This window comes from Pagrus major, chromosome 7, assembly GCF_040436345.1.
Source record: "Pagrus major chromosome 7, Pma_NU_1.0".
Taxonomy (NCBI): Eukaryota; Metazoa; Chordata; class Actinopteri; order Spariformes; family Sparidae; genus Pagrus; species Pagrus major.
Window position 1 is genome coordinate 25357978 of NC_133221.1, and position 23643 is coordinate 25381620.

Sequence of the window (23643 nt, forward strand, 5' to 3'; positions counted from 1 at the left end):
GTGTGTGCGTATTGAACTGACTCATCTTGGCTGGCATTTGTTTCTCCTCCCGTGTCTACTAAAGAATGATAATATAGCAAAGAGAACCCCGACCACAACCGTACACGCTCCCCTCCCCCTCACGTATTTACAGGAAAAATTAATACATTCAGTTAATTCACTAAGTAACAAAGCTAATTAATCTGTGTTTTTAGCAGAAATCACATGGTTTCACATCCAGTTTTCAAACAGACTCGTCTTTCTGTTCCATTCCTATACTCTTTACGCACACAGTCCATCATTAGGTTTTCTATTGATAAACGACTCACACAAAAATCCCCCCACGCACCCCCTTTTAAAGACTGTTAAATCCCACTTGCCCGTATTTATAACTATTTACAGAAGCAGCAATCTAACCATCACAAAAACCCACCCACCCACCAGTCTCATTCGCCCCACCCCGCGCCAACAAAGTCCCACTCCCACCCGATACGGAAAAAAATTAACCTGACACCTGTCTTTGCCGCCCCGTTCCATACGCTGCCCACATCTTACCCTGTTCTAAAAGAGCATGCCAAGTTTAACAATGAACACAGAAAATGTCTCTATACAGAAAAAACACCCTTAAAAATGTTTTTTTTTTTTTTTTTTTCTTCCTCCTCCCACAATGGTGGACATGGACATAAGACAAGATTTCAGTGGCAACAAATAATCGTCATCTTGCTCCATTTTGGGATTTTTTTAGTGCTGACAGGGGCCGGGTTTAGTCATAAGAAAGTCCTGTCGTGGGGGTTTTAGGGGGCCATGTTATGAACAGTGGGAGGGCAGTTTTCCAGGGTCTCTGAGGCAACAGTTGGCCAAGGGGCAGTTTTGGGAAGGGGGATCAAGGGGTTTTGGAGAGGAGAGGGGAAGGGGTTTTAGGGGAGGGGGTCTAGGGTATTTTTTTGTTGTTTTTTTGTTTTTTAGAGTCAGAGGTGACGGGGACTGGGGTGGCCGTTGTGGTAGAGCTTCTGCTTGATGTGGACCATGTTGCCGCTGGAGTCTTCCAGCTGTCTGAGCTGGGCTCGGCGACGGAGGTCTCGAAGGTTGCAGAACTGCGGCAGCCATGACCAGGACGGGGTATCTGGAGGAAGGAGACGAGAAGCAACAGGGGCAGGTGTTAGTGTGTGACCAACAGCTTATATTGGCCTTTTCTTAAATACTACTTGCTGGTCTGTATCCACCTCTGATGGATGCAATAACACCTTAATGGACACGAACTTGAATTTGTTCTAATGCAAATTATGAGCCTAGAGTGAAAAATATACTGCAAACTGTCCTGTTCTCAGCTTTTGAGAGTAATTCTCTTTTTTGCAAAGTTTTGTTTAAAAATAACAAACAGTAGCCTTTTATAATACTATTTTATCTCTTTCATGTATTTAAAAGTGACTCTTTATATAAATGTTACAAACAAAGCAACTTGGAACCCATATGCCATCAGCTGACAATGATTTAGCCTCTCAAGGCAATGGCCAGTGTTTCGGGAGTTCTGTCATAGCCAGTGGATATGGGGATAACATATATCCAGGCCAAGACTTCCTCTTCTGTGTGTTGGTCATTGTTTATAGTGCGATTGGCAGCTTGGGGCGCTGACATTTATAATCGGATTATTTCACAGTAAATAGCCTTTGGGTTCTGAGATTGCATTTCGGCCAATAGACCATATTCACAGGGCGGCCATTTTCCTTTGACATCATGTGGGAAGCTCGAATGTTGTACTGCAGTGTTCCAGGTTCTAAGTCCAATAAATGAAGGGAATCTGACAGACTTTTATGATTTCACCACTTCCTGATTGATAAGCAGCTAAATAATCGAGAGGGATATCGGCCATATTTCAAAATAAAACGACATAATTGATAACCCAATTTCTTTTATTAAACAACAGTTATCGTTAACCTTTAACCACTTCCTAGCTCGCATTATTTTTTGATAGTTTTAGACTTCACGAAACAAAATCTTTAAATGATTTAAAAAATATCAAAGCACAGCAACGCACATCTTGGACATATTCATTTAAGCCTATTAAGGAAGTGAAACATACTGGATTTAATTAAACATTAATAATAGCTTTGAAGTGGTTGACTGCTAATGTTAGCTAATGGGTTAAAAAATATTTTGTTTTACCTTGAAGGCACTAAGTCCCCCTCAGATTTTCACTATCCATCATCTTTTCAGTTACTGATTGATCGGGATGCGGTGAAGTGATATAAATGTGTCAGATTCCCCATGTTTATATGACTTGCAACCTAGAAAACAGCAGCACAACATAATCCCAGCATCCGAGCTTTCCACCTTGAGTGTGATGTCAAAGGACAATGGCTGCCATGTGACTATGGTCGATGGCTTCCACCTCTTTGGCTCTCCACATGGTATGATTACAACCGCATGCAACCAAATCCTGCTCAAGCGTGATTGATACTTGATACTAATTGATACTTTTTAGACTACAAATGCACTACAGACACCAGAATGATTATGATAACAGTCTTGTCCTTTGCCTACAGATTCTGTATTTATATGCAGATATCTGCTCATAGAAATGACAAACAATGCAAGCACTGGCACCTAGAAAGCAGGTACCTGTAAACAAATTGCTGGCGATATATAATATACAATATTTATTTTATTTTATTAATCAAATATGACATCTGAGGTCATCTTTAAATCACATCACACTCACACACACACACACACAAAGCGATGGGTGATATACTGTCTAAGGCTGTAGCATACTGGTTAGCTACCGCCCTGAATAACGGGCACCAAAGTGAGTCTAAGCAGTTTTTAAAGGTGTAATGTGTTAGAATTGTACGTTAAAACATTAAAAAAAAAATCAAAAATTATCAAGAGAATGTGAAGAAATATCAGTTTTGGCGTTGTGTCAAAGACGCCAGACACCAACAGTCCTCCACTGCTCCGAGTTCTCAGTCTGGTCATACTCAGGTCAGCTAATAGGACCACTAGCTACATGGCTAACTGAGCTAACGAGCTAACAGCAGCTACAGTTAGCAGCATCACTGTAGTGATCTACTGCCCCATATTTGTTTGGAGTATGAATTCAACAGGTGGCCAATTCTTACATATTGCAACTTTAAGCTAATTTTTTGGGCATTTTGCCTTTGTTGACAGTTGACAGAAGGGAGAGACAGGAAACGTGGAGTTGAAGGGAAATGACAGTCATGTTGAGATGGTAACGATGGCATGCAGTAAAGGTCCCACCCAGAATTTAACTGGGGAAGTTAAGACTACATCTTACTTTATGTGCCTTAGATAACTTGGTCATGAGTGTGATCATTTTAAACACACGAAAAAGGAAAATAAGAAAACACCTCTACATCAGTAATGCAACAGACAGTACATAATACAAACATGTCGCAAAATTATTTCATTCTCTGCTCCCCTACTTTACTTCCATTCGAAAGCATACATTATAAAGTGTAACAATAACTGTATATGTGGCTTTTTGGTAACCAACAGTGTTGCTTTTGTAGCCGTGCAGACATGAGCGAAGACAACTGAATGCAGGCTTTCAGAGATGACACAGCTCGACGGCACACTCATGAGATCAAGACACACAATGGTGTAAAATCCCTCTTAGCCTGGCTTTCTGCCTCTAAATCCAGTTAGAGGCAGACAAGACATAACAACCAGCGACACAGAGGACTGATCCCTGTGCTGTCAACTGTCCTTTTCCCTGTTAATGTCAATGAGTCCACTTTGACTCTCATTTTCTCCTCTAATATTGTATGTATGGATTTAGCAGGACTGAGTTTGACTTGACATTTTGTCTCTCTCTGATATGATCCCTTTTATTGTCATGCTAGTTTTCAGAGCACAGTTGATGGTCTAAATTCTTCCTATCTACTCCAACATAAATACAATTTTGAGTGAAATGCATCTCAAAATCAAATCTCTCATGCAACATTTAGTATTTTGGAAAGATGGGAGAGTTAAACTAAAAGAAATGGGCCAGAATCCCATGCTGTAAGGTTTTTGTGTCTCTACGGTGTGCAGCATAAAAGTGAGTTATTAGCTCCAGCATCGGCAGCTGTGGCGTTTAATATGTCTTTTAGCCACCGGCTTCATCATGGCTGCAACAACGTTTAATTCTGGGAAGTAGGGGTGAGCTTTTTACTGTGAGGGCAGAGTGACAGAGACGAGATAAAAGATTGGGACATGGAAAATATTGGATGAGGATGGTGAACGGCATCAATCTCTTCAAGTGCACCGTGGCGTTGCCCTTGATTCTTTACATTTGTGTTCGGCTGGTACACATGTGACATGTATCCTTGCCTCATTTATCTACAGTCAAAAAATATTTTACAGGTGAGATGAAGGTTGAACCATCATTTTTCTGTTTCTGACCAATTAGGAGCCACCACGAGGCACATACAGAACACTTGGCTGACCCGTCGAGAAATCAGTGACCGTCTGGATACAAAGTGGGGTTTCATGAATGCGAGATGTAAAACGTGAGGAGGGGAATGGTGGAGCAGACATTTGTGCTTGTCAGGTTATAAACTGGAGCCGGCGAGGCGGAGCGAGGTCCACAGAGACAGCCGAGAGAGGAAGAAGGAGGGGAGAGCCCCAGACAGCAAAACCCAGAAGCAAATGGCCCTGCTAGAGGATGAGCGAGGAGAGGAGGAGGGGTGGCGGTTGTGGCGGTGGTGGTGGTGTAGTTGGGGGTGGGGTGAGGTGTTGGATGGAGGGGAGGTGAGGAGGGAGAGAGAGTGAGTTATTTATAGCTGTGAATGGGTATGCTGTCCACAAGGACTGCTCTGAAGGGTATCCAAAGGAAAAGGGGCAACGAAGACAGGTTTCTCTTATTTGAATAAAAGGATGTAGATGGAGATGGGGATGGAGGTGGAGGTGGAGGTGGAGACAATATAATACAATGCAGGAAATGGCAGGTGAAGGCACAATTGTTAAGTTATATCTTTTAGAGGAGAGAAGGGTTAATGCTGAACACCATGGCACAATTTTCTTCATTTTTTTGTGTTTCTCTTGCAAAAAAAAAAAAAAAGACTCTGGTATCAGATATTCACAGCACATCAACGATAAGAAAAAAAAAAAGTAGTTGCAGCAGGAAGCATTGTAAAGGAAATGGCCAGGAGTAGATTCAATAAGTGAAGAGGGAGGGGAGGAGGAGGAGCTAGAGATAGAATTAGGAGGAGGGGAAAAAAGCAATGGGAATCAATGTGCATCTCAATGCACTGTTCGTGCGTATGTGTGTGTGTGTGTGTGTGTGTGTGTGTGTGTGTGTGTGTGTTTCTCACTTGCCATTCCAGCTGCTCTCTCTCATTCTATTTATAGCTCTGGAGGAGAGAGTGTGTGTATGTGTGTGTGTGTGTGTGTGTGTGTGTAAGTGGGGGTGGGGGATGTGACAGCATCTCCATCCTGCACCCATAACACACACACACACACACACACACACACACACACACACACACACACACACCCATCCCCGCTCTGTCAGCCTCACCTTCACTCCTCATATCGGGGAGGCTAAACGAGTCTGACCTAGCATCAACGTCACAGTCGACACACACACACACACACACACACACTGTGAAGCGAGGGGCATTCCCTCCCAGTACAAAAGAAGAAGCCTATATCCCCCACTCTATAACTGCTGCTAATGAATATGGATGCTCCCTGCTCTCTGGGTGTTTTTTTCCTATGATGATGTATTTTACACTGTTGTACTAATGCACTGGAGAACACAGCGTTGTTGTACTTGCTGCTGCAGAATCATCCACACCTCTCAGCTAAGCAAGGCTCGAACAATTCAAGCCCTTTGTTTAATGTAGCAGCTCCTAAAACACACAAAAAATTTAAATCCACATGATACTTTCTCTCCTAAAAGCCGTCATTAGTCTGATTTAAACTTTTCATATCAACCATCATCCTTTTATTGTTTCTTGAATCTTCCCCATCCTGCCTGAGGAGCTTTTCCGTGCCGGTCCAAGTATCCAGGTCACACATCACCTACTTTATCCTTAAAAGTGAGGATCCAGGCCATCTCCACAAACACAGGCCTGCCCCGACACTGAGCGTTGTAGAGAGCAGAGAGAATATTCAACCTCCAAATCCTTCCGCTGCAATATTCAGTATATCTAAATTTAGCTAATTTGTGCCAAATGGATGTAAAAAAACTTCGTTAGTGTCTCCCCGTGGAGTTTGATCCTGGCTCGGGTGGAAAAGCCTGCAAAAGCGCCATGATCGTGAGAAACTAAAACACTGTAATCCCGGATGCTAATGCTCGGCTCATCAGCGAAGCATCTTGCCAGCGCGCGGAGATGAATCGTCTGTGCTGTCTTCAGCAAAGCGCCAGACTATGGGGGATTTCATGCTGCCATGTCATGATTTCACACGTGTTTCTAATAGCTGCTTAGCTTGAGCGTCACTGAAAGCCTTTTATTTTTCCTTTGCTCGTGTCTGCACAACCAGGCATGGCAAACATTGTTGGTGAACTGTACGCCACATGTTCTGCCTCATTACGTCTGCCGCATTGCTCTACTCTCGCTAAAGTAACATGCATCCTTCATCTGTCAGGAGGAGATGGTAAGAGAAATTTCACAAATATTTCAGAGAGAGCATTGACAGGACGCAGGAAATTGAGGAGAAACTATCACACTCAGTTGGATTTAAACACATGGTATGTGGGAATGCAGCTTTCACCAAAGCACAGCAGATGGTGGGAGTGAAGTCATTTCTCAATCTCTGGTCCTCGAGCCTGGTTTGAACCAGTCTTACTGCAGTATGTGTATTCATATCGTATTGGTGCCACACGAAACCAATGCTTGTTTGAAACAAGTTTGGCAACTTGGCTCAATTTTCTCGTTAGACAGCAATTTTTAAAAAGGTGCAACACGTAAGAATTGGCCTTCATACTAGTACCTGCCAACTGCTGCTGACTGTATTCTCTTTAAACATGTATGACTGTGGCTACTGTTAGCTTGATAGCTCACTTAGCTGTGCAGCTAGCCCGACTACCAGGGGAGTGTTGGTGCTTTGGACCGCTGGCTGCACAGGCCCAGGGCTAACTGGTTAGCATGGTAAATAGACGTCTTCGATTTCACATCAACATCGTTATTTCTCTTCTCTTCCTACACTCTGTTGAAAGTTTTAGTACATTTTTGAATGTTTTGAACATTAATTCTTATATATTGAACCTTTAAGCTTGGAGTTAATTAATGTCTTATCTTCAGTGTAGACTGTGACTCTGCACTTAGATATATAATCCACATTTTACACATCATGTTTAGTCGCTGTAAATTTATAATTTCTTAATATATTCCCACATCTTCCTAATTTTTGTCTTCTATGAATGTAATATTGAGTTTCATTTCACCTCAACTGTCTTTGGACCAAAGCAGAATATCCATGCAGACAGAGCTACAGGGCTGGAGTTCACACCAGGACCCTCTTCCAGTGATGTGACAGCGCTAACCACTCAACCAGTGAGAAGTTAAACTGTTCTCAATGACTGGACATTTCTGGGGCACACGGCTTCTCCTGAGACAGAAGTAATATCGTTAGTAGTTAAAAAGGCCTTGGTAACCCTGCACATGTGATTTTAATTGTTTTGGATGATCCAAGACTGTGTGAGCTTGAATAATATCCTCCTGATTCCTGTTAGCTTTGTTGGATGGGACACATAGACCGTTATCACTGGGTGTGCTGCAAAACCAGGGGCCTCATTTATAAAACAGACTTACAGTCAAGTCTGATGCTAAGTATGACTTCAGCAGAAATGCAGGATGTGTAAGTAGTTGTTTATAAAACCTTACCTTGATGTGGAATTGATCTTATGTCTACTCAAGGTCTAGACTTGTAAGTGATTTTCCGTCTTGTTATGTAGGGGCATTGCAGTTTGGGTTTGCGCCCAAGCCTGTGATGAACTTTGCACGAGCAGCATGCAGCGGTGACACACTCCCAAGCTACATGTTTGGCTCATCCCACCTGATAATACATGTTCCCTGGCTTCAATCTCCTCTCCTAACGCCGTACGTCTCATCTTGTCTTTTGGTCCATGGCTATTCCTGACTAAATCCTCATTTTTGCTGGCATTATATAAGGGCTAATCGCAAGGAAGGTGGCATCAATTTTAAGCTGATTTGAGGTGTGAAAGTTACAGATGGGATTCTTAAAACCTGCATATGACTCAAACTTAAGTACACCGTCAGAGCTGTAAATGATGAGTTCAAGTATGAATTTAACAACAGTTTTAGAAATCTTGATCAGCACAGTTTGTGCTGGTAAGGTGTGGCTTCTACTCCGTCTCAATTAGGCTTGCAAATGGTACATATTTGTATCAACAGCTCTGTGCAGCAGGAAAACAAAGCAGCAACGATACCAACAGCTTCGTAAATAATACAGATGAATACATACATATTTCAGGTGGCTTGTTTGGATGAATTCAAGTAGAAACAGTACTGTGCCGGCTCTGCCAACACTTAAAAGCTGTGAAAAGATTACTGCCACCACTGCCTCTACATAGCAAGTAGCACAGGCAAATGGAGAGAGGCTATTATTTTTAATTTATAAAGTCTGGTGACATCATATTAAATGTGGTATAGCTGTGCCCACCTTCAACCAGAGGGGATGTCTAATCAGCAATACTCATTGGAAACACCTGTGTGGGTGTGAAAGGCCCTAAAATTTCATGAAAGACATTTTGACATGTCACAGTAGGAAAAGCACAGGTGTAAATAATAAAATGACTGATGGCTGAATAGGTGAACTGGTTTCTGGCCCAGTTTTCATCCTTGGTTCTTAAAAAAAAATCCTGTCCAATCAAATCTCAGTTCAAACTAAAATATAATAAGTAGAGCGCACCAAGAGTCTCCTTTAATTCAATCAAGCCTAATCCAATGTCAAACTCGATAGTCCTGTACCACTCTAAATTCTAAACCACCCATAACTGCTTAACCATCATTTAAGATCACCAGATCAACATCAAATTGGACTCACTCATAGATACCAGCCACCTAATTATCAAGATCCATTATTCCCTGAGAAATTAACAAAAATCTGAAAAAACACCCGATCTTGAAGTGTTAAAGAAAGTGAGAAGAATTTCCCTTTATTCGGATCCACATCAAAAGTAAAAAAAAAAAAACAATTACTGAAGGGGTACATACAGCATGTAAAGAGGTCTGATGGTTGAATTTCATGGGAATGTTGGATTATTAAGCAATGACCTCTGTATTGCATTCTGACGCCTCTGTTCATCAATATAGTGGGTAGGTATAGCGTAGGTTTTCCAAAGTTTCCATTTCCGTTGACTTAACACACAGCTTGTGTGTGGACGAAAGGCCAAAACACAGAAAAAGCTATGTTTTAAAAAAACATGGACTAGGCTTCATTGTCGTGGTATTGTACCTGATGGATTACTGTCACACTATCTTGGCTCACTGGTACCCTTGAATAGAACAGAGCCATTTTTAAAGTTATTATTAAGACCTAAGTCAAAAGTTATTTTTCTTCTATTGAGGTTGATGGGCCTTTTGAGGAGTCCCCCAAGGGTCTATCCTGGGTCCCTGATTACTCTCATTAAATGACCTTCTTGGGGTATATCATAGCTGACCCAAGTGTTTTTAAGAACTAGCCTCTATTTTGTGATTCTGCTCGATAATTAACAGAATTTATCTCTGCAACAACAAGGTCTATTTGAATAATCAAGGTATCATAATAAAGGGAACACTTGAAATATTTGTTCAGATGTGTAAGTATAATTATATGTCACCGGGTCTGAGTAAATTAGGTTGGCACACAGCATAAATGAAAGATTTCTTTTTTAAATTACAATTTTAGAATGAATATCCTTGAGGAATGATGCAGCTGCAGCTCCAAATCTCTCACGAAACATCTGAACAATACCTCTGCCAACTGTTATGCTAATTAAGTGAATCAGAACAAAATGAGAGAGCTTTGAGAACAAAGTACTCAGGCAGAATCTCCAAATGTGCCATTTTGGCACATTCTGGCACATTTTGGCACCTGTGCCATTTAAAATTTCTCAAGTACCAAACTATATATTTCACTTATATGTTAGGTGCTTGAAAAATAGCCCAACTGGGCTCCGTTAGGGCTTAACATTTTTAGTGTTATAGATGTAACCCTGATTGTGTCATGTCTCTTATAATAAGATATGATTGTCTAAACATTTTATGGAGTCAGAGATCCTAACACTAATCTCTCCTAATCCCTGTACTAGTGTTATGAATGATCACATGTGTTGTCTGGTTAGCTTGTCAACAAACATGAAGGCAGAAGCCCATAATCACAGGTCTAGTCATTAGTTCAAGTGATGTGTTTCATTTAACTGGGCCACGTTACTAAGACAAGATTTTTTTTCTTTTCTTTGCAGCCTTTGAGAAGGTCATTCATGCTTGTATCTCCTCCAGGCTTGATTGTTGTGACGCACTTGTGTTCTTAGCAGGAGAAATATCAACTAACTACAGTTAATTCAGAACAGTGCTCCCAGTGCTAATCATTCTCGCCAAGACAAGTGACCACAAATCCTTGTTTCCCTTCAGAGACTGCCTGTCAATTGTAGAATTGATTTTTAAGGTTTTAAGTCAGCTTATTTGTGTGATTTGTTAACCCCAAGAGAGCCTGATTGCTGCTTGAGATCCTCTTTCAGGACCTTCAAGTGAGTCCCGCGTCTCTCCTCATCACCATGGGAGACCGGTGTTTACTGTTCTGGCCCCTCAGCAGTACAGATCCATGCCAGAGGATCTCAGGCTTGCAAAATTAGTGTTCTATGTTAAATCCTTACTCAAACTTATTTTATCTTCAGTAGTCCCCTTTTTAAATTTCATTTATATTTAATTTTATCAATTCTGTTTCACAATTTCACTATTTTAATAATACAGTGTTATCTTTCCCTGTAAATTACATTGTAATGTGTTTTTTGTTTGTTTTTTTGAAAAGCGCAATAGAAAAATTCTTTATTAAACAGGGAATAGACAAAAGAGATAAAGATATTTGCTTTAACTATTCATTGCCAATTTGTCCTCCACCATGAAATCTCCTGGGAAAATGAAGGCTGACTGGCAATGTAGTCAGGCTGGCAGCCTGGCACCATTTCTATCTGCTTTCACATCTCCATTCAAGACTTAATGAATGAATAAGCTCATTTTTTGTCCTGTGTTGTTAGTAGTAGTTTTTCTGAGGAAAATGTAAGGCGATAGTTTTGTTTTTGTGACAGTAATACCACCTCAGAAATGCTAAATGTTGTCTGTTTTCACACTAACGTTCAGTCATGCTTAGCTAAAAGTCAAAATTTCAAACATTTGTAGCCTATAGCCAACAAAAAAAGTAAGTTATGAAGCCATGGATGCTATGATCACGTATTTAAACTGAGGGGATTGCTATTTTGCCCGTAAGCCAACTTGTACCCTGCAAAGCTGTTTTTGTAGTCTTCCCCTTGAGGTTGACTCACGCAAGTGTTAATCTGGGTCCGCATCATCTGCATTATTTCTATTCCTATTAATATTCTATTTCACTTCACTTCACTGCATTGCTTTGCTATTTTGCTCTTGCAGTGTCCCCAATGAGACCATTAAAGGTTTAACTTCGCACAATGGTGCACAGAAGCTACAGTAAGCAGAGGGTGCTCTGTCAGGCTTTGGCTTGAAACACTAAACGTTTGATATTTAATTCAAACCGTTGCTGAAAAGGGATTTAACCAAACATGCTGAGAAGCAATGTTGTCTGACATCAGCTGTTGCAAGGACATAAACCTTTCTGTGTGGATCAGTGATAACACAACATTTTAGCTAACAGGCTAACACTGAAAGACCTGCTAGAGCATCGCATGTAGTGATTACACTGCTGTGTATCATCAAAAGTATCTTAACTGTGAATGAGCTGTTTGTGGAAGAAACAACAGAGACCAATCTATAAAAGTGTTCTTTTAAAGGTGCAATATGTAAGAATTGGCCGCCTCTTAGATTCTTACTCCAAACATATAGGAAATACCTGCTGCTACTAAATGTAGCTGCAGTTAGCTAGTCAGCTCAGCTAGCTGTGCAGCTAGCGATCCAGAGTGGGAGCTCGGAGTGGTATTACAAGAAAGGATAGGCTGGGGCTAGCTGGTTAGCATGCTAACTTTAGCAGACATCTCTCCAACACAGCACTGGACGTCTTTGACATGACGTCAAACCTTTTATTTCTTCACATTCTGTTTATAATTTTGGTAAAAGGGGCTCTGTGGAACTTCTGTGTTGTACTGGAAGGTCGTTAGTTTATGTTAGAGGACTCCATTTCAGTGATTTCACTGAGGCGAGCTACTTGAGAACGTACATAAAGTTACATCCTTTGGACTGTCATGGAAAATCAGATCAGTCCTTCACAAAGAAATCCACAGTCCAGCAGCTTTAAACAACTGAAACAGATCGTCCACAGGCTTTTATAGGCAACCGAGAGAGACGGGAAAGGTCTAATTTTTCCCGCCAGGTTACAATCTGCTCACATATGGCCAATAAAACATTGATTTATACATGTAAATTGCTACAAATCTTTACATAGAGCCCCTTTGATTTTTGAATATGTTAACCTTTATCTCTATCCTGAATTTGTATAAAATGATAGTTACAATCACGTCTGTGTTATCACACTTCTCTTACTGACAGTCTATAGTATCGCAGTTCTCATTAAGGCTTGATTTTTTGTTGACTGATTAAATGAATTTGTCATATATAATGAGTTTTAATATATGCAGGACATAGTAATGACACTTAATGATGGTGCTATTACATTAGCATTAGACTGCTGCTGTTTCCTGAAAACAAATTAAGAGGATTATTAGTGCAAAAAGGTTCAAGGCATCCTCGCTGTCCAAAAAAGAAGTCAGCGATTTTAAATATAGTTTTATATCAACTGATAGGCGACATCTGACTCATCACACAGTTGGAAGGTTTAGCTGTGATTTTCCAAGAGGTCGCAGTAAACCGAGAAAAAAAAACGATGACTGGAGCCAAAAATGGGCCAAGCAATGGGGGGAAGGTCATTAACCAGAGCTCCACCAACTGCTGTGTTAACCTGGCAAGCTCTTGCACATGCAGACACATGGTGGTTAGATACAGATACATATATTTAGAGAATTTTGCTCATAGCATTTGCTGCCGAGATCCCGCTTTAAATTACAGATATTTTTATTATTTCACCTGTCAAAATTAAGATTATTTAAGTGTTTGTTCCTGTTCCACGCTGTGACCTGTTATTTCCTGCATCCACACGTCACCACACACAATGGAAGCGACCAGAAATAGACTTTTATGATATTTTAGGGATTGCTCAGCAGCAGACCAGCGGATAGTGTCAATCTTACCGTAGTACCGGCTCGCCCTCCAGGCCCTGACGGCACAGTGTAGCACTCCGTCCAGCCACAGCAGCAGCCAGCTGATGCAGAAGCCAAGCAGCAACCCCAGCATCAAGTCCATCTCCTGCTTGGTCACACTGTCACTCACAAAGTAGTTCTCTGATGAGTCCACCAAGGAATGGTCCCCATCGTATGGGATTACATAGTGGACATGATGCCTGGGGCGAGGACAGACAGGGGAAGATGATGGAAGTGTTAGATACACAGAAACCAACAAATAATCCCAGAGTCCTATATATAAACCTGTCTATCCTATATGTGGATATTCTACCTCGGATGATGTCCAGAGATTTCTGTCTAAATTTTAATCAAATTGCACTAATCCGCACTTTGCTGGACACCCCCTGAATCCCTCTCAAGGACTCTTGGGTGTCCCCAGGCTGCACTTTAGGCAAGTTTAAGAAGACAGACTTGTATAATAAGCAACACTCCACTACCTCTTTCACTGATGACTGTTAAGGTGCCCTTTAGCAAGGCATAATACAATATACTAACAGGTAATGGTCATACCTGCTTGGTAAAAACCTTTCTGGCTAGATTATATTTCACCGAGTGTGCAAGGTCTTGAGTTATCATATAACTAGCATTCATTTTGTCAAAATGGACTTCTCCACGTCTTTTGGAAAGTTATTCTCGATCCAAACAGGTTCTGAGTAGAAAGTCTCTTTAAATTTCTTCCAAGTGTTGGAGACATGAAAGGACTCAATATAAATCCAATTTTAATTGTTTTCCCACAAATCCACAGGGTGTGTGATTGCTGCTAACCAGGTGCTCACACCTCACAGGAGTAGAAAGAAGAGCTGTGGTGAAAACATATTGAAATGTTACGCTGAGAGACAGCCAATTTAAAGACAACTAATTAGTTGTAGTAGATCAGTGAATACATCACTCTGCATGGTAACACCACATAGTGTAGCTCAGTACATCAGCTCTTGACGCTACTGATCAACAATCATCCAGTCCCATACATCCACATTTCCACATTGTTCATACTGGTATTACTGGCCCTCCTGAAAGTGAACAAAGACTTATTCCAATCTAACAACACAGGCAGCTGTCTGACAAACACTGTACGGGAACACAGTGGGAGCTGAGAGATTTAACTGCTGGAAGTGAGTAGAGACACACACCTCTGCTCGCACACTCTGGGACTTAATACTGATAACACGTTTGGACTGATGCAGGTTTTAAAGGCCATTAAGACTCTTACGAAGAATACTCTGGCAATTTATTGCTGCACTTCTATATGTTTGAAAGATGTGCAGGAGGCTGATTTAAAAGAAGGAATAGTCACAATTGAGGCAGCAGAGACGGCGATATCACGACTTTCAGTCTCTAGTATGGCTCAAGCTCCAAAAAACGAGTGATAGTATCTTTGAAACTACACACCCCCAGTTTGCAACACAGGCTGCCTACATGTTAAAATAAATGTCTGCATTGCTCATCTCTATCTCTTATTGACATTACATTTCATTAGTGAAAGGGACAGTTCACCCAAAAATCAAAAATACAAATTCCTCCTCTTTCCTGTCCTACTTATCCATCTAGATTGCTCTGGTGTGAGTTGCCAAGCTTTAGGGATATTGGCCAGAGAGATGTCTGCCTTCTCATGAATATAATTAAATTAGATGGCATTCGGCTTGTGGTGGTTGAAGCACCAAAAAATGCATTGAAAAAACTCGACAGCAAGTCTCTTTCCAGAAACGATGACCTGGTTATTCAAGATAGGCACACAGACCTTGTTGTAAGCAGTTTGATGAAGGAACTATTTTCTTTCTACCGAACTACACCCGCCAAATGTATCACAGCGCGGAGGGAAGTGTGTATCTACTCATGGTCGTGAGGCAAGCTAAGCTGACTAAGATAGCTAAAGTTACAGTTAAGCCGAGAAGGACACCATGAATGTTTACATCTCTTTACATTTCTGGAAAGAGACATTGCTGTTGAGTTTTTTAAATGTATTATTTTGGCACTTTGAGCACCACAAGCTGAGTGCCATCTAGTTCCATTATATTGAAGAGAAGGCAGACATATCTATGGCTGAAATCTCCAAAACTCGGCAAATCACACCAAAACACTCGATGGATAAAAATATCTTCTGGTAAAGGGGGAAAATGTGTTTTTAATTCTGGGGTGAACCATCCCTTTAATACCCAGTGTGTACTGGGTGTTTACCACTACAATGCACTGGAAGTGAACTGGAAGTTGTACTTGTGTGGTGTAAATTGAGGGAGAAGTGAGTACGCTGAGCAGTTCTGGACAAAGAAAGACTCCCCACCTACAGAACTTCATCAACAGAAAATCCACCCATGCCGACCGATTGACAGGTGATCTCTGGGAGGTGCAGTGCGGAAACACCACAGCACTTAGTCCTGAATATGTAGGGGGAAAAAAACAGATCGTGCAGATTAGCTGCTTAAGTATCTTACTGAGGAAGTAGTGGCGCCACATGGGGGATCAAACCCCCTGTTGGACCTCACTGACTCGAGCCATTCAGCCTCTGAGATCCATTAACACCAAAATATTTTCTTTAAAAAAACAAAGCTATATGACAAGCCAAAATCTTCCTCCAGGTTTCTTTCACTTCCCTGAAGGAGGCTTTTGGCCATATGCCTGTAAATAAAATAAAGATTTATTTAATACTGTCTCTATTCCTGTAAACTCAGTGAGTCCTGTTCAGCTGCCCCCTGTACATCATACTGTATGTGTCTTCTCTTCTGGTATGAAAATGAAAAACAATTGAGTATTTCTGTAAGATTGTAGTTTAAAAACGCCACAATTTGCAAATTTAGATCATCTTAGGCCAGCTACCCTCCAGCCTCCCACAACAACATGACACCGATAAGCAGGGTGCGCCCAGCAGCACACACAGCTCCACTTCCTCCGATCTCCTCCTCTGCCATGGAGGCAGTTATTGTAGGCCAGGCTTCGGCCCGTCAGAGAAGCTACAACTACATCCAAAATCAGAGCACAGAGGCTGCCAAATAAAATGACACTGGCTGTGTCCTCGAGGCTGATAAGGTGAGCGCTGTGGGCGTCACGACACCTCCATGCCTCACGGATGGAAGGACGGGCGAGTGGAGCTCAGGTTTTGCTCTGTTTATCCATGTTTCCTGTGTTTCTTCTGTTTATGCGAAAACAGACACTGACTCTCATTCAGGGGGTGTTTCCAGGTCAGTGAAAGGCATTGTGGGTCCTGTAACGTGAGGTCTGACTGTGGTTTGAAGTTTCACTGTTTCATCAGTGCCTATGCATTGACAAATACTTACAATGGAGGGAAAAATATCATTTTGGCATTATAAATATAGAAATCACTGCTTAAACGTCTACTTTGTAAGATAGTTGTCGGTTGAGTCTCATTCCCAACTTGGCAAATACCAACACTTTGGGTTTCCCAAGTCGTGATACAGGTGCTTTGGGTTGGCAGGTCGGGCCGGCCACTAAACCAAAGCATCATTATTTGAAGGTTAGCGATGAGACTTAACCAACAACTATCTTAAGAAATGGACCTTTAAAGGACAAGCTTACCCAAAAATGAAAATGTAGTCATCATCTACACACCCCAATGCCAATGGAAAGTCTGGGGATGTTTTGTAGTCCACAAAATATTTCTGGATCTTCACAGCAAAACAAGGTTGCAGCATTCTCCTCAACAACTGAAGCAGATGAGGACTTGCTTTAAAATGTAACAAAACAGCTGAAAAACTACGCAAAATGGCTCCATACAGCTCGTCCGGCATAATCTAAGTCTTCGGAAGCCCTGAAATCCCAAATTGATTTGAAAAGGATATAATTAACACCCTCAACGCCAGTCGATCTCCTGCACCCACTTCAGATTCGGTGCGTGCTGATGCTTTTAGCTTAGCAGCTACAATGAAGATTTCAGTTTTATAAAGGCTGTAAACAACGACTTCTCAAATCAGTTTGAGATTTCCAGGCTTCTTGAGACTTGGATCACCCTGGACGAGTCGTTTTTTTACGTTTTAATACAAGTCCCCATCTACTTCACTTGTTTAGGAGAAAGCTGCAACACTGTTTTGCTGTGAAGCTCCAGACATGTTTTGTGATGTTTGTGAATGTATGCAACTTCACTGGACTTTCCATCCACATGGGGGGGAGTAGATTATAACTAAATTTCAATTTTTGGGTGGACTTCTCCTTTATTGTTGCTGATATAAGTCTGTTTTCTAAAAAATCCTGCTGGTATTCACAACCAAACCCCTTTTTCGCAGTAACAAAAATGACACAAGTGGTACATCGCTTCATCACCAATCCTGTCTCTGAACATATGTTTTGTCTCAATTAGTCCATATCACCTCACGTCCGTTGGCGTGTGTGTGTGTGTGTGTGTGTGTGTGTGTGTGTGGGGGGGGGGGGGGGGGGGATGGGGGGGAGCCTCTCCAAAACTTTGTCTCAGGATTATATCCCTCACTGACAAGCACGATCTCACAGCACCTGATGATGACCCATTTCTGGATTTAAAACACACACACAGTGGAACTGGCCTCTTAATGCTGCTAATGAACTGCTTGTATCAACCCCCTCACTGCAGTATGCACAGTACACACTGCTGTTTGCTTTCAATGTGCATCTGTTCGGCTTGCAGCAACAAGCATTCCTGTAACACTTATGTGTCCTGGTGGCTGTACAGTAGCTGTGGGTTGCCTGCAGGACATGAGTCAACCAGGATCTAATATGAGGACAATATATAGGTGTGCATCTATTGGATAACAGGACTCTTACTTTAAATCTTGCTCCAACACTGTTGCCATACCCTCAGGCACTTCAGACCATGAAAACACACACACACACACACACACACACACAGAGGCCCACTTGTGTCTCTGCTCATTCACACAGCCCACATCCTGCTGTATTACATGCTTACTGCTGGTGGAAAACGCATAATAAAGCTGATTATATCCGAATTAATTTATTAATGAGTGTCTTGCTGCTGTCCTCCAGCCCCCCACCCCCCACCCCCCACTTCAAGCTTCCTCTCACCGTGACAGCACACAGCAGGTAGGCTGAGATGAGCCAGCTCCACAGCCCTCCTCAAGCCATAACCACTTCACTTCAACACTCATATGTTCATAATTGGCCCGGCGGTGTGTTAGATGCTCGCCTCGGCCGTGCAGGCCTGCGTGGATCGCGCAGCGCACTTGATGCTCAGATTGTTTTCAAACGGCCTCATATCGCTCATAGTTCATTACCTATTTATGGCTCCGACGCACACCTTCGTACATGCAGCAAAAGACGAAACCCTGGCGGCGGATGTGTGGAGAAAAGAGAAAGAAAAAAAAAAAACACACCGCGACCGAACGTGTCATCGTGTTTTGTGTCCGAGCCGACGATATAAACGCGTGTATGAAACCAGCAGACAGCAGCTGGTAGCAGCGCGGCTCTGCGGGGGCTTCACCGCCACAAAATCTTCGAGGCCTCTTCAGCAATTAAGAATTGACGGGGCTAGAGGAGGGAGAAAAAACACACAGCACCATGTTTATCCCAGATATTGTGCGAGGGTGATGGCATTTACCTTCCACAGTTGCAGTGACAGACGCGGTCCTCCCCTCGTAGATGCGGTAAGATGTAGTTGTGAAAGCGATCCAGTAGTGCGTTCATGTCCATTAAACAGGCTATCGCCTGCAAAGAACCATGCAAGTCAGCTGGGACATGTCAAGCAATAGGCTAGGCTATTCCTGCAGACAGCGGGGGATTGTTCTCATCATCATGTCAGGATAAATAACAACAACATGGCTCATTAAGGAGCAGAGGAAACAGCCTTGGCAGATCCTCCCGATTCTAAGAGGGGGGACTCTTGCCTCGAAACGGACTTGGATTATTTATTTATGACAGCAGGTAATTATAGGTAGGCTAACCTACTTCCACATGTCATTGATAGGCCCTGCTGTGTGAGGCAGTCCCTCGCAAAAATGTGCTACATTCAGGGACATTTGTGACAATCTGATCAAATATTAGCCTAATGCAGCTTATTGTGGCTGAGGGAGGTGAAGATGTCTTACCATTACAACTGAAGCACCAAGAATCATAAAAATCATGGTGGTTGTGATCATATGCATCAAAACTTCCAAACTGGCCGCCGTCCTGTAGCCCGGGCTTCTACCCGCGGCGGTGGAGACGCTCCGGCTGGGCTCTGGGCGCTCTGTCCCGGCAGGAGCCGCTCATGGAGCCGCCGCGCCGCTCCTGGCTCCCCGTCCCTTCAAACTGCCCGGTCTCCCTCCGTCCCCTCCTACACACACACACTCACACACTCACACACACACACACACACACACACGCACACACACGGCAAAGCCCGCTCTCTCAGCCCTCACTGCGCCCTCTCTCCATCCAAGTATCCCCCCCCCCCTCCCCGGTCGGTCGGATGCGGCTGCCGCTCGCTCCAAGGAGGCAGTCCTCTCCTAATTACCGATGCAAAAGTGATCCGTTCTCCCAGGTGAGGTTTCTATCTCTATCCCAGTTTGGAAAAAAATCATAAAGAAAAGCAGGTGAAGGGCTCCCTTGGTATCCTCTAATGGGTATCCTCTCCTCCTCCTCTTTTCCAAGTTATTCCAAACCGCGGCTGCGCTTCAACACCGGCGAATTCTCTCCTCCATCGGCGAAAACGCTCGATTTCAGTCGGCCGGGACGTCTCAGAGAGCTGCACCGACAGCTCCTCTCACGGCCATCGCCCTCGTCTTTCTCGGAATGCTTGATAACATCGACATGAGGTCCAGATAGCTCCAGTCGGGAACTAGACCCACCCTGCGCCCCGAGTCCAGTCCGGATCCCGCAACGGCAGCTGCATCAACGCCCGGAGCCAGACACGCATGATTATCCCATCCTGGCTTCCAGCAGCTACACGAGCATCCACTCCCACCTCTTGTGCGTGTGCGCGCGCATGCGTCTGTGCGCGCGCGTGTGTGAGCGAGAGAGAGAGAGAGAGAGAGAGAGAGAGAGAGAGAGAGAGAGAGTATAGTGGGCGGTATGAGAGGGGAGATCTGCAAACTGCCTTTATGGCATCAGCCTATAGGCTCATTATTTATAGTGGATACCTGCAGATGCACTGAGCGGCTTCAAGAATGGCACTCTTCATGATGATGGTTTAACCTCCTTTTTCCTCTAGAGGCTTAACCCCTTTTTAACCCTCTATACCGCCACTTGGACACACACACACACATACATTGCAGCTCCTCGGTTCCTCCTTCTGCGCCATTCTTTCTGTTTCTACTCCAACAATCCGGCATGTTTAATGTTCAAAGTGAGTGTCTGAGAAAAAATATAAAAAATAGATAAATAAATGAAAAAAAACATACAAATTCTTCATCCAAAGCCTTTTCTTTGGAATAAAACTCTGGTGGGTTCTTTCTAGGGCTGGGCGATATGGCTTTCAAAAAATATCGCAGTATTTGTAGGTTATATCGCGATACACGATGTATGTCTCAATATTTTGAAATCAAATCAAACGTAGCCGTTTTCATAAATGCTAGGACTGGACGACAAAATCAAATATCACGATACTGGTTGACCAAATACCTTAATTTTAATACTGCAACAATACTGTAGGGATGACTATTGGTACTTCCACAAAAAATTTAAACAATGAGCACCAGTGCGCAGGAGGTCGTGATATGTTTATAGTGAAGAGTCCACTGGAACCTAAAGGGCAATTTATAATGTAATGTTACCATAGGGGCATCCAAGATGGCTCTTTCGCAGCATTTTTTTCAAACATGGGCAGCCCCCCTGCAACTGATCTGATGTGAACGTGTCAGGTAAAACATCTGGACACTACAAACATGTAGCTTCACAAAACCATTATTTATTCAGACCTAGCCATCTGGTAAAACCAGTCAAACCTGGGTAGAAATGTCAAGATCAAACGTATCCAGTAACCCAACCAATCACTCTCAGTAGGCACTGTAACAGTGAGCTGAAAGAGAAATCTTTTTTAATGTGGTAATCCATAGAATGAACAGCAAACACTGTTTCAGCACCATGGAGAGCAACTACATGCCTGCATTTACCAGCTGGAGTACATTTTCTGAATTATTGTAAAAGCCACAACATTTTACATGCATGTTATACAAACAACTAAAATAGAAACATGGTGTAAAAACTATCAATAACCAGTCTCATGTTATTCTACATAAGGTGGTGTTTGCTGGCACTGACTTGAAAACATCTGCTGTCGTCACCCACAGGCACGCTGCTAGTGTTACTTAATTTTCGACCTCCCCCAGTGAAGGCTGCACCCAAGCTGGGCACCAGTGTAGAAGGCTCTAATTAAAAGCTACAGGGGGTAGAGTGGGGGTAATGTAAACATTTAATGGTAAAAGAACTTGAAACCTGTGCATCACAATCATGAGTGCAGCTACAAACTCAAAGATGAACGAGTGTTAAGAGCATTTATCATCTCTAAAAGTGTTCAGCCATACACTTCTAACAAAGACTAACAAAGCAACCGACAGTAAAGGACAGAGTGTTACTTTGCTGCAGTGTGTTATAGGTTCTTGTGCATGTAAAATATCTTGAAAGTTAAAAAGGTCACAGAGTCACACATTTGCATAATTAATGCCTAGCGGCTAGTTTGGCATGTACAAATTGATTTAGCACAGCTGCTCTGTTGGTGTCAGTGGTGCTGGTTCAAGCATGTGTGTGCTGACCAATCAGAGCAGACTGGGTATTCATGACGGGGGCCCTTAAAGAGACAGGAGCTAAAGCAGAGTGTTTCAGACGGAGGGGGAATACAGAGCTGCAGCACTGGACAGTATGAGAAAACTGAAGTGTTTTTTTTTTGTTTTGTTTTAAAGCATGTTAACCTATTCTAGTAGTAACCTAAAATAAGAAGATGATCCTGAAAATGAGCATAATATGTCTCCTTTAAAAACAGTAAAATTATTATTAACAAGCCTCAGAGCCAAGGGCCTCAGGAATCAAATGACCCTGTTTCTGGAAATATACATTGCTGTTGTTCACATTTTTAACACATTTCATTCACCTCCAGTCTATGTAGTTGGCAGCTGATGTTTCAGGTGCAAATATCTGGAAAAATTAAATACATGGATTCAACACTATCTACATGGCTTGATACCAATGGGCCAGAAAATTAGGCGAACTGCCCAATTAAAGTCTCCTTTCATGTGTACCTACACTAATTTTGTCTATCTCCTGTGTTAACATCCCAACATTTACTGAAAACTGTGATATTTGGTAAATAATTGTAAAACTGGGAGGGAACTTATTCCACCTGATCACAGCTGTAAACCTTAATGTATCAGCTGTTATCAAATATGCAGCACAGTTCAGCGGTTTGTTGGTTGTGCAAAATCTGGTTTTCATAATTAAAAGGATCTCTTACTGTACCATGACATTTCCTTATATTGGATACTAGCACGGGAAAAGCAGCGGCCTAACGTTCCTTAAATAAAACATTGTGAAATGAGCTAAAACGGACTTTCTTTGACATCATGTACTATTTTCCTATAGCGTAATGATTTGATGTTGGACTTACTCACATACCAACACGCACAAGCATACTGCACATGTACTCAGATATAGTATAAATGATTTGTTGTCCATGCCTGGCTGACTGCTCTTCTTTCCCACTCAGGTTACTGACGCTGATTGCTTCACATGAACAAATGCTCAGATAGCCTTCAGGCCATTACATCTGTGCACACACGGTGTCATCACTCACTGAGGTCTATAGTTAACCACATACCAACTAACATCTGCAGATGTATGCCCTGTTTCTTTTATGCCAGCTGCTGTGGTACGATTCTGTATAATGTTTCTACTTTTAGGTTATTAAATTGTATTACTGCTTCCTTCTGTTCTCTGATGCAGTTTTCTGTCTCGAGGCTGTGTTTTTTTGTCTCAGTGTGTCTGCTGGTCTTTTTACATTGCAAACATCCTGTTTATTGCTTCTCAGCCCACTCCTCCCCCACATTATTTTCACCAACTGTGTGGAGTCATCAGAAGGAGTTGGTGGTGGTGAGTAGATTTTCTAAGAGTCGAGGAGAGCAGGAGGTGGAGGGATTTTCAGAAGCAAAATTTCTTTCAAGATCGTAACTCAGCCTCCTACTTTGTCCTGAGTCACAGTCTGCTATATGAAATGACTCAGAGCCTTTTAGCTTGTCATAATTATCAGATACATAGATAGATAGATTGATAGATAGACAGATAGATAGATAGATAGATAGATAGATAGATAGATAGATAGATAGATA

The 23643-nt window shown here is 42.4% G+C and overlaps 1 protein-coding gene across 1 annotated transcript; it reads right to left on the reverse strand.

Annotated features, from left to right (window-relative positions):
- Positions 1–947: 947 nt before the first annotated feature.
- Positions 948–19491, reverse strand: tmem240a (transmembrane protein 240a). The gene is made up of 4 exons (XM_073470663.1): positions 19435–19491; positions 18948–19054; positions 13361–13569; positions 948–1102 (listed from the first exon to the last, which is right to left on the reverse strand). The coding sequence occupies exons 1-4, from the start codon at positions 19489–19491 to the stop codon at positions 948–950; spliced, it is 528 nt and encodes a 175-aa protein (XP_073326764.1).
- Positions 19492–23643: the final 4152 nt, after the last annotated feature.